The sequence below is a fragment of the Nerophis lumbriciformis genome, linkage group LG31, assembly GCF_033978685.3.
Source record: "Nerophis lumbriciformis linkage group LG31, RoL_Nlum_v2.1, whole genome shotgun sequence".
In the NCBI taxonomy this organism is placed as follows: Eukaryota; Metazoa; Chordata; class Actinopteri; order Syngnathiformes; family Syngnathidae; genus Nerophis; species Nerophis lumbriciformis.
In genome coordinates this window covers 23,527,986-23,540,776 of record NC_084578.2, presented here as the reverse complement: position 1 = coordinate 23,540,776, position 12,791 = coordinate 23,527,986, and the positions used below count along the sequence as shown (strand labels likewise).

The 12,791-nt window shown below is 42.2% G+C and overlaps 1 protein-coding gene across 3 annotated transcripts in view; it reads left to right on the top strand.

Moving 5' to 3' along the window:
* The window catches only part of ftcdnl1 (formiminotransferase cyclodeaminase N-terminal like 1), a 159,213-nt gene that overhangs the window by 10,968 nt on the left and 135,454 nt on the right, over positions 1-12,791 (top strand). Inside the window, exon 1 of one of the 3 annotated variants that reach the window (XM_061926433.1) lies at positions 9,730-9,929. The exons of the other annotated variants lie outside the window; for them this stretch is intronic. Within the exon in view, the coding sequence (XP_061782417.1) occupies positions 9,922-9,929 (8 nt within the window). The 5' untranslated portion in view covers positions 9,730-9,921. Of the gene's footprint in view, positions 1-9,729; positions 9,930-12,791 lie in introns of those variants that run through there. 3 annotated transcript variants of the gene reach the window in all.

Sequence of the window (12,791 nt, the reverse complement as noted above, 5' to 3'; positions counted from 1 at the left end):
GGAACCACCCACCCCACCCGCAGGGACCCCAACGATGGAGATGGAACAACCAGCAACCGCCCCGCCGTATATATAATAATATTAATAAAATATATTAAAAAATTAATTAATTAATTAAAAAAAAAGAATTAAAAGAAGATCACAGACATACTGACACACAAGGTCACTAACCCAGCAACTGGCCTACTCGCAGCACCTCGGAATACCTTGCAGCACCACAATAGACGCAGGGACTAGACCCAGCAGGCCCCAACCAAGACGGGCACCCGGAAGGGATGGACGGTGGGACCCGGGAGCTCCAGACACGCAGTCCGGACGCAGCAGCCTGAGGCGCCGACCCCCGCCTGACAGGCAGGCCAAGAGGGTACCCCCAGAAATATACATACGTATATATATATACATACATACATATATACATATACAAAGCCACATACATGTACACATACACACACATACCCATATATACATATACATACACATACATACACATATATACACTTACATACACATACACACACATATACATACATATACACAGTTCGTTAGCCCTGACAACCACCACGCGCGCTCGCTGCCACCAGTCACAACATCAGCCACCCCCCTGCACCAGACCCAGCAGCCACGGGTGCCCACACCACACACAAACGGCAGCAGAAACAGCAGCTGCAATACCCCCAGACAGACAGCACCACCCAATCGAATCAAAGCGATCAAAAAAACTGCAACCGGCAACCACACGCCAAAAGGATCACGGAGACCAGCCAGCGCCAGCCCGCCAGCCAGCCCAAACGCCAACATGCAAACAAGAGACACCAACACCCCCCCCCCCCCCCCCACCACCACCAAAATACCCCACCACCCCAACCCAAACCCGCACAAACACACCACTGCCCAAACAACCGAGACACAGCATCCAGACCAGACATGGGGGCCGCGCCACCACCACATCAAGTCACCAACAGAGACCCCACAGCGCAAGGTCGGGCCACACGGGCACGGACCCCACCCAACAGGAAGTGAGACCCGCTCGACGCCACACACAAATAAATAATAAGATTTAAAAATAATTAAAAAAAATAACATAAAATAAAATTAAATACAATAAAAAGTAAATAATAAAAATAATAAATAAATTACAAAAAGAAATAATAATAAATGAATAAAAGCCTGGCAGGCCACCAGACCGCAGTCCCCGCTATCCGCACCGGCCGACGAGGCAATGAGGAGTGCGCCGAACCTCAACCCCCCATGCATGTGTACAAGGCCCCCAAAGTGTCTACTGTATAGTTAAAATTAGGAGGTCAGCCGTTACAGCCGACCTCCAGTCCCTTTGATGTGTGTACTGTAGCGTGAGTGAGATAAGTATGCTTGTGGGAACTAATAATTCGATTAAAATTGGGGGACATCAAGGTCATGGTGGGTCCCAACCAAGCCAAGCCCCGCAAATCCTAAGTGTATAGTATGCAGCTAAGATTGAGGAATGGACGAGCAGGGGACAAGACAGGAGGACTGGAGCCCCATAGGAGGCATCCTCATCCCCCCGCCATGCCTCTCCGCAGGACAATCCCCCAAAGTCCTATATATGTGTGACTGTGTGTGCTATAAGTAGGAGGAGTAGAGAGCCTGGACACCCCCCCCCACCCACCCCCACCCCCCACCCCCCAGTCCATGTGGCCGACAACCAGGAACTACAGCCAGGAGGCCGCCACCCGATCCCCCCGCCCCACGGCCTGTGACCCACACCAGACCACTTTAACGTGACACCATGCGAGCCCACCCCCCAACAAACAAAGCCAGTCCCTGCCCGCCCCAACCCAACCCTGCAGAGCCCATACCAGCAACCAAACGCAGAAAAACTGCACAGCCCCCATGCGCAATGCAAACACAGCAAACGAGTAGTATTGAGGCATATTTGTTTCCAGAATTCTGGGTCACAGCTTGTGGATACGTCTGAGTGCCATTTGGAAGTTGGGATACTTATTGTGTTATCTATTTTTGATAAGAGAGCATATAATTTGGGTAAAGCTTTGGGGACAGATGTTTTGAAGAATTTAACGGTCGTAGGACTACTTTCCCATGTTGTTTTGTTGAATCTTGCACTGATTACAGATTTGATTTGTATATATTGTAGGAATTTATTAGGATTGATTGCATATTGTGTTATTAAACTTTTAAAAGAGATAAAACCGTTTGCATTGAAGATATCCCCAAGGCATCTGACTCCCTTATCATACCATGTTGGAAAGTTCAATGGCTTCTTGTTTAAAAGAAAAACAGGATTATTCTGAATAGGCGTAAATTGGCAGGGAGTGCAGTGTTTCCCACAGGACAGGCATCTATTTGTGGTGGTGTGGTCGGCGGGCGTGCGGGGGAGGGGGGGGTGGGCGGGCTTAAGCGGCGATGACCAAGAAGAACGCGGAGTTGGAATATAATTACAACATTTTATGTACATATTTATATACATATTTGAACAATTAGTGATTCACTGAAATATATTTATTAATTGTGGTTCTTACAAAAAATATATCTTATAAAATATAAAAGATAAAATGTCTCTTAAAGCTCTGCCCCTTTAATTAGTGAATACTAAATAATTTAACTTTAGCCTACTACTACAACCATATTATTTACCAGCAACATGAAGTGAAACAGAGGCAGAGGTGTCCTGCCACAGTCAGTCAACCTCCTCCTCCTCCTCCTCCTGCTGCTGCTGAACTGGTCGCACCTGTGGTCCGAACTGTAGGCCTACCTCCTCTCCAAGTCCAGCCCTTTTTGGCCGTTGAAAATATTTTTCTATACTCATCTGTGTGAAGGAGTGAACATCCAACATTAGAATTTATTACTAACGAGCAGAAGCGCTCTATGTACAGTGCCGTCTAACCTTAAGCGGCAGCAGCTCAACACATGCAGGGTTCAACGTTAAGGTTTTTTTCTACTTGCCTGACTTCTCAAATCTACTTGCCCCAATATTTGTACTTGTCCTGCCTAGGTTTTTTTCTGGCTGTGTAGTGCTCATGGCTTATATCTTAATAGAATCCTTCCCGTTGACTATTTACAACACTACACAGTATTTATTATTATTATTATTATTATTATTATCTATAATTGCATTTAAATGGCATTGCATACATGTAAAATTAAATGCTATTTCACATTATTTGACCAGTAGCAGTTACACTCATCTGAACAGGTCAGCCACCTGTTTAAAGCCCGATCACAGTTGAAATCTTGAAATGAAGGGCCTTTAATGGCCAAAACATTAACCTGGACAACATTTTAACAGCTGGTTGGCTCAGATTTTATTATTTTCATTGCATTCACATGCTGCAGTGGACAGTGGACAATTTAGCTTCAGTCCATGTGTGTTTATTGACAACATGGTTATAACCTGGACACGTTAGCTCGTCGGTATTGTAACACGTGACTGTTACTACGAGCGTCTGCCCCGGGCCACGAGTCAAACAGCGGCGGTGTTAATGAAGCAGCGTCAGGCTGCTCACCGTCAGTGAAACGCTCGGTGAAATCACGGATTAACGTTAAATATATGACGAGCCGCGAGCGATGCAGCTATAACCTCTCTACTAGTGATGGGTTGATGAGGCGTCATAAAGCGTTTTGACACATTGCAAAACTGTATTGATACTGTGTCGATACTGTGTCACTAAATAATGACATCTGCTGGACATTAAAAATCCCTAAAGGCAACCTATGGACCAACTCAACTGACACTGATTTTATGACCTAGTACAGTGGTTCTCAAATGGGGGTACGCGAACCCCTGGGGGTACTTAAAGGTATGCCAAGGGGTACGTGAGATTTTTTTAAAATATTCTAAAAATAGCAACAATTCAAAAATCCTTTATATATTTATTGAATAATACTTCAACAAAATATGAATGTAAGTTCATAAACTCAGTGAAGCACAAGCTCAGGTTTGTCACTAAAATGTATGTCAAAAAGAAGTGTGAAAAGAAATGCAACAATGCAATATTCAGTGTTGACAGCTAGATTTTTTGTGGACATGTTCCATAAATATTGATGTTAAAGATTTATTTTTTTTGTGAAGAAATGTTTAGAATTAAGTTCATGAATCCAGATGGATCTCTAATACAATCCCCAAAGAGGGCACTTTAAGTTGATTATTACTTCTAGGTGTAGAAATCTTTATTTATAATTGAATCACTTGTTTATTTTTCAACAAGTTTTTAGTTATTTTTAGTTCTTTTTTTTCCAAATAGTTCAAGAAAGACCACTACAAATGAGCAATATTTTGCACTGTTATACAATTTAATAAATCAGAAACTGATGACATAGTGCTGTATTTTACTTCTTTATCTTTTTTTTTTCAACCAAAAATGCTTTGCTCTGATTAGGGGGTACTTGAATTAAAAAAAAAATCACAGGGGGTACATTGCTGAAAAAAGGTTGAGAACCACTGACCTAGTATATACAATGATATAAACCAAGTCATTGTATTTCATTTAGGATTATTTCATAACTTCATTTAAATAAAAATATATTTTTTGTCTTTTTTAGATACAGTCAATAAATAATGTGAACATGTATCATAACATGGAAATCTAAGAGAACGTGTTGTGAATGAGGATGCTTGTGGACCTGGAAATTATTATTTATTTATTTTTACACATTTTTATTTTAAAAAAAACAGTTTTTCCAACGTATTCAATTTTAGACGCTTTCTCTTCTTAGTTATTATTTCTCCGGCTGTAGAAAAGACCCGCTCACAGGGCACAGAGGAGGCGTCAGTGCGACACAGTTCGCGTATCGGTCACGTGACCAAAACAGCTCATGATCGGTCACGTGACTTTCTAAAAGCGGTACGCGCACCGACACAGGGTTTTGCTCTATGATGCATCGGTGTTGCCGGACCCATCACTACTATCTACCTATAACACCTGTAAAAATGAAGCAATGCTACCACGCTAGCAAGCGCTAGCTTGCCGGCTATGAGCCACCAAGCTGCTAACTGTCGCCAAAAGGCACCATTTAAGTTTTTTTCCCCATGGCATCCTGGATCAAGGCTTTCAGCAGCTTTTGGACGTTTGAGGTAGAAACGTAGGAAGCGCCATCATTATGAAAAGTAGCCGGCGAGTATTTTGATTCCGTCCGTCCGTTCGTCCGTCCCTCTTCTTCTTCTTCTGGCCCACCAGGTGAATTAAGTGCTATTGCATAGTGCATAGTAGGCTACCGCCACCTACTGCACCTGAGGTGTAACTACAAGCAACATTCACAGACAGTCCCATTGCTTTTATGAGCGGTCGACCGAGTCAAAAGCCGAAAAATCAATTTGTGGCGGACGTAATTCTTTCGTGGCGGGCCGCCACAAATAAATGAATGTGTGGGAAACACTGGAGTGAGCGGGGACCCAGTTATTTTATGAAAACCCCCACCAAGCTGTTAAGGTAGTGCGTGTATTAATACTTTTAAAGCAGTTGTGTTTTTGGAGAATTTGGCTAATAAAGGGCAAGTTAAAAATTGGGATCTCCTGGCTAAGTGATTATTCAATCTCTAGCCATAAACTATCTGATAAAGTGGGATTGATCCATTTTAATACATATTGTAGTTTATTTGCAAGGAAGTAATAGGAAAAGTTTGGGAGTTCTAGACCCCTATATTCTTTGGGTTTTTGTAAAGTTTTAAGGCTGATTCGTGCTGGTTTACTCTTCCAAAGAAACTGATTGACGTGTGAGTCTAGTGATTTAAACCAGATTTGAGAAGGTTTGGTTGGAATCATTGAAAAGAGATAATTAACCCTAGGCAAGACCATCATTTTCACGGTAGAAACCCTTCCCATAAGTGAGATTGGCAGTGTTTTCCAACACGCCAGATCATCCTCAATCGATTTTAAGATTGGGGAGTAATTCAAGCGATTTAGATCTGACAATGTGGAGGAAATATTGATTCCCAGGTATTTGGGCTCCCAATGATTGTCACACACACACTAGGTGTGGTGAAATTTGTCCTCTGCATTTGACCCATCCCCTTGATCACCCCCTGGGAGGTGAGGGGAGCAGTGGGCAGCAGCGGTATTTAATGTTCCCTTTATGCAGTGGAATCAATGAGGTGCTCTGAAAGTCAAAATTAATTGGTAACACAGTAGATTTGGACCAGTTGATGGAGTAATCTGAAATAGAACTGAATTTATTGATAAGTGAGATTGTATCTTGAAGAGAAGAATGTGGATTTTGTAAGCAAAGTAATACATCATCAGCATAAAGGCTTATTTTATGATGAACGGTTGCGGTATGGATGCCCTTAATATTTGCATGCTGTCGAATTGTGGTTGCAAGAGGTTCAATAAATATAGCAAACAGTGACGGAGAAAGTGGACACCCTTGCCTTGTGCCCCTCATAAGATTAAACCTTGGAGAGATATGGCTGTTTGTTCTAACCGAAGCTGTAGGGAAACTATATAGGCCCTTGATCCATTCTATAAATGAGTCTCCAAATCCACATTTCTGTAGAGTAGCTAGAAGAAAATTCCAATTCACTCTATCAAATGCTTTTTCAGCATCTAATGAAACAACAGCTGTTTTTAGATTATGAATAACAGAATAGTCTATCACATTGAGTAGACGGCGAACATTGTTGGACGATTGTCTCTCTTTGATGAAACCTGTTTGATTAGGATGTACTATATATGGAGTGACTTTTTCTAATCTTTGAGCTAATACTTTGCAGATAATTTTAAGATCAGCATTAATCAGGGAGATTGGTCGGTAACTGGATGGGAGTGTTGGGTTTTTATCAGGTTTTAGCAAGAGACTGATCGTGGCAGAGTTCATATTTGGAGGAAGGAATGAGTTTTCTTTAATCTCTAAAGCCATTTTCGTAAATATCGGAGCAAGCAGTGACCAGAATGTTTTGTAGAACTCCACAGGGAACCCATCAGGCCCTGGTGCTTTATTGTTTGGCATCTGTTGAAGAGCATCGGGAAGTTCATCTACAGAAATAGCAAGATCTAAATTTGATACCTGCTTTGTATTTAATTTAGGTAAGTCTATACCATTGAGAAATGTTTCAATGTCTGAAAGAGATGGGTCAATCTGGGGTGTATACAGGTTTCTGTAAAAGTCTCTAAAGATGGAGTTAATTTCCTCAGGAACGTGTGCAATGTTCCCAGCTGAATCCTTAATGGATGGTATAGAGTTTTTTTCTTTGTTTAATTTTAGTTGGTTAGCCAAATATTTGCTTGGTTTATTGGCATGTTAAAATTTTTCTAAGCGTAACCTCTGGAGCAGGAATTGACTTTTCTTATCAATTATTTCTCTTAAATCTAGTTTGAGTTTTCTCAGTTTGTTCAGAGTGTGTTCATTTTGTGAGTTCGCATAAGCTATTTCTAATATTTTTATTTCATTTTCAAGTTCCTGCTCTAGGAAACGTTCCTTGTTTTTCTTGTATGATGAATAAGAAATAATTTTTCCTCGCATAACTACTTTCGCCGTCTCCCAGAGAACGCACGCCGTGATTTCTGGTTGATCATTAAAATCAAAAAAATCCGTCCATTCTTTCTCAAAATAGTTTAGGAAGTCTGGGTCCTTTAGTAATTATGTATTAAGTCTCCATTGTTTTATAGGTGCAGTGATAGTTTTGTTAGTGAGGGAAAGTGAGACAGGTGCATGGTCACTGATGATGATAGGATGGATGTGAATGTTTGAGATGTCAGATAAAATTGAGCTACTAGTTAAAAAGTAATCAATGCGAGAGAATGAGTGGTGAACTCAAGAGTGCGGTGATAAGAAGGCCAGACATCGCAAAGACCATAATCGTTCATATAGTGCTTAAGTATTACCACTGACTGAGACTCACGGTGACTCCCAGTCACTCTGGACCGATCTATATTTGGATTAAATGCTAAGTTGAGGTCCCCTCCTAGAATCAAGCAGTGGTTTGAGTGAGGAGAAAGTGAAGAGAAGAAAGTGTGAAAAAAGGAGGGGTCATCAACATTTGGACCATAAATGTTGGCGATACATAAGTTTCTCCCGTCAACAGAAATATTAAGAATGATGTATCTTCCCTCTATGTCAGTAATGGAGTTATGGAATGTAATGTTGACCTTTCTACTAATGAGAATGGCTACGCCTCTCTGTTTGGAGTTGTAACTAGCAAATTATGTGTGTGGGTATTGCGATGAATGCAGTTTTGAGGTATCGGACTTGGAGAGGTGAGTCTCTTGTAGTAAAGCAATGTCTGCTTGCATGCTCTTCAAATGATTAAGAATGTTTATGGTCATGAGCTTTGGGTTATGACCGAAAGGACAAGATCACGGGTACAAGCGGCCGAAATGAGTTTCCTCCGCCGGGTGGAAGGGCTCTCCCTTAGAGATAGGGTGAGAAGCTCTGTCATCCGGGGGGAGCTCAAAGTAAAGCCGCTGCTCCTCCACATCGAGAGGAGCCAGATGAGGTGGTTCGGGCATCTGGTCAGGATGCCACCCGATCGCCTCCCTCGGGAGGTGTTTAGGGCACGTCCGACCGGTAGGAGGCCACGGGGAAGACCCAGGACACGTTGGGAAGACTATGTCTCCCGGCTGGCCTGGGAACGCCTCGGGATCCCCCGGGAGGGGCTGGACGAAGTGGCTGGGGAGAGGGAAGTCTGGGCTTCCCTACTTAGGCTGCTGCCCCCGCGACCCGACCTCGGATAAGCGGAAGAAGATGGATGGATGGATGGATGGATGTTTTTATTTTTTTCCTTTGACCCGACCCCACGCACATTCCAAGTGATAAACTGTATAGTGGACATACTAAACTAGACTGTAACTAAGTGTGTGGATGTATGTGTGTACTTTATGTGTAAATAATGCATGTCTGTATCTATCTGTAAGCCTATCATGCAAATATTTAGGTGTGCAGAGTGTGTATAGTTGTGCATGTATTAGCTGTGAGTGTAAATGCTGATGACGACAAGGGGACACACAACACGTGGAGAAATGGAAAGAGAAAAACAAAACAACAACATAAAATAAGAAAAGAAGAGAGTGGTGGATTAAACAGGTAGTGAAATAAGTGACATAAAAAGGAAAACAAAAAAGTAAAACAGTAAACATGTTGGTTTACCGAGAAAGAGAGAGAGCGTATGGTGTTTACGTGAGCTCTATAATGACGCACAGGTGTATTGTGAGCGAGGGGGAAAGAAAGAGAGGGATTGAAGCATAATGAAATAACAAAAAAAAATACAACATTTACCGTGTTTCAGATGCTAATAATACAGCCACGGCGTGGCTTCCGGATCACAGTAAAGTTGACCGTTGATGAAAAGTCTATCCACCGCGATGACAGCACGACATCATTCGGGGATAAACTTTTTGCGAAGCGGGAACAGATGGCGGCGCCTATTGAGAATTTCCTTTGGAAACTGGTCGTTGATGCTGAAGTTGGATCCTTTCAGCTCTCGGCCCTGGTTCCTCACCCGCTCCTTCTGCTTGAAGTGTTCGAATTTGGTTACGATGGGTCTGAGCTTCCTGTTCTCTGGCTTTTTGGCTTAAAGCCAGTGGACGCGATGGAAGGTGATGTTCCTGATGGTGTCCGCTGGAAGCTTGAGCTGGTGTTCCATGAAGGACTTGATGGTTTCCTCGGGATCTTCCTCTGTCTTTTCCGGTATTCCCACGGAGACCAGATTGTCCCTCATGCTTCTCGCCTGGAGGTCCAGCATCGTCTCCTTCATGCTCCTGTTTTCTCGGGTGAGTTGCGTCACTCCGTCGGTGAGGGATTTTACAGACTCACGAAGAGCGGCGTTCTCCTTGGCGAGAGAAATTACCTGCTGTTGTCCGAATTCCAAACTCTCTCGGATGGCTTGGAATTCCTTGTGGAGCACCTCGACAAGTGCGAGGCGGCCATCCAAACAAGTCAGCCTCTTGTCAATGGAATCCAGGATGTCGGTGAAGTTTGTACCCGGCGGTGACACATGGCCAGGTGAGTCCTCCGGGCGGCTTCTTTTAGACGTTGGCGTCTTAGATGGCTTCCCCATGACGAGACGATCGCAGCACTCTTCGATGTAGCCTTCAAGTGCCTCCAGATTTTGATATTTAAGTTTTATTTGCTTTATTTTCTGAATGAATCAGAATTGTTTGGCAGCTGAGTGTGCCACTTGATTCTATTTTTTTCCCCCGCGTCACGTAGGCTCTCTCTCGCGAGACTACAGCATTACCTACGCATCCTACCTTACTTACGTACTTATTCAAGAACACAAACTACTTTGAAGAAAAACAAAGTTTTCCCTAAGTTTTGCCTTTTATTATTTTGATATTGCCAGGGCCCCCCGCGACCCCGAAGGGAATAAACGGTAGAAAATGGATGGATGGATGGATGATTATGGCATACAGTTTAAGAAAACTCAAAAATCCTATTTCAAAAAATTAAAATATTTCCTCAGACCAAGTAAAAAAGAAAGATTTATAACAGCAAAACAAAATCAAACATTTGAAAATGTCAATTAATGCACTCAGTACTTGGTTGGGAATCCTTTTGCACAGATTACTGCATCAGTGCGGCGTGGCATGGAGGCAATCAGCCTGTGGCATTGCTGAGGTGTTATGGATGCCCAGGATGCTTCAATAGTGGTCTTTAGCTCATTTTCATTATTGGGTCTGGTGTCTTTCAGCTTCTTCTTCACAATACCCCACAAATTCTCTATAGGGTTCAGGTCAGGGGAATTGGCAGGCTAATCGAGGACAGTAATGCCATGGTCAGTAAACCAGTTACTGGTGGTTTTGGCACTGTGGGCAGGTGCCAGATCATGCTGGAAAATGAAATCATCATCTCCATAGAGCTTTTCAACAGATGGAAGCATGTAGTGCCGCATTGATGCAGTAATCCGTGCAAAAGGATTCCCAACTAAGTACTGAGTGCATTAATTGACATTTTCAAATGTTTGATTTTGTTTTGCTGTTATAAACCTTTCTTTTTTACTTGGTTTGAGGAAATATTATAATTTTTTGAGATAGGATTTTTGAGTTTTCTTAAGCTGTATGCCATAATAATAAAATAAAAGGCTTGCAATATTTCAGAATGTATGACATTTTCATGTTTTTAGTTGCATTACAGAAAATAAAAGACTTTATCACAATATTCTAATTTTCTGAGACAGTCCTGTACCACAATATGTGGTTAGCACCTCCGCTGGTTTTGATGTCTACAGGTGGAAAATAATATCGACTTCATTGCAAAATAGTAATACATCTGACGTGAGCAACAACCAAAACGAAAATTCCACAACATAGCATTTCAACTGCTATTAAATAACTGTGTATCTTACAATAAATCTCACGTTAGCTTTAATGTAATTTATAATATTTTGCAGAGCAATATCAGAATGTGGCTTACCATTAGCAGAGTGCAGGAAGTCTGCTAACGGCTCCCGGTTTGCGGTCATATTTACAGACTTTTAGGTACCAGCAGATGGCGCAATTGGACCTCTCATTGCATAACAAAACAATATACATATTTTAGCAGGAATTTCACTCAAATAATCAAAGTATTTCTTATACCCGTTACACAAACAGTATATACACACAATCACTCAATTGGACTTACAAAATAACCACTATTTTTAAGAACAAGTTACAGTAATATATAATCCATCCATCCTTTTTCTACCGCTTGTCCCTTTTGGGGTCGCGGGGGTGCTGGAGCCTATCTCAGCTGCATTCGGGCGGAAGGCGGTGTACACCCTGGACAAGTCGCCATCTCATCGCAGTTTATAATACATATACAATATATATACAGGATTGGGGACGGCGTGGCGAAGTTGGTAGAGTTGGTAGAGTGGCCGTGCCAGCAATTGGAGTGTTGCTGGTTACTGGGGTTCAATCCCCACCTTCTACCATCCTAGTCACGTCCGTTGTGTCCTTGGGCAAGACACTTCACCTGATGGCTGCTGGTTAGCGCCTTGCATGGCAGCTCCCGCCATCAGTGTGTGAATGTGTGTGTGAATGGGTGAATGTGGTAATACTGTCAAAGCGCTTTGAGTACCTTGAAGGTAGAAAAGCGCTATACAAGTATAACCCATTTATCATTATTTATCATTTGTCTCAGAAAATTAGAATATTGTGATAAAGTCCTTTATTTTCTGTAATGCAACTAAAAACATGAAAATGTCATACATTCTGGATTCATTACACATCAACTGAAATATTGCAAGCCTTTTATTATTTTAACATGGCTGATTATGGCAAACAGCTTAAGAAAACTCAAAAATCCTATCTCAAAAAATTTGAATATTTCCTCAGACCAAGTTAAAAAAAAAAGGATTTATAACAGCAAAACAAAATCAATCATTTGAAAATGTCAATTAATGCACTCAGTACTTGATTGGGAATCCTTTTGCACGGATTACTGCATCAATGCGGCGTGGCATGGAAGCAATCAGCCTGTGGCATTGCTGAGGTGTTATGGATGCCCAGGATGCTTCAATAGCGGCCTTAAGCTCATTTGCATTATTGGGTCTGGTGTCTTTCAGCTTCTTCTTCACAATTCCCCACAAATTCTCTATGGGGTTCAGGTCAGGGGAGTTGGCAGGCCAATCGAGGACAGTAATGCCATGGTCAGTACACCAGTTACTGGTGGTTTTGGCACTGTGGGCAGGTGCCAGATCATGCTGGAAAATGAAATCATCTCCATAGAGCTTTTCAAAAGATACAGCTACAATAGCCATATTCCCATGGTCGAGCCACTCCTGAACTCAAGACAACGGAAGAAGCGTCTGACTTGGGTTATAGAAAAGAAGCACTGGACAGTTGCAGAGTGGTCCAGAGTCCTGTTTTCAGACGAAAGCAA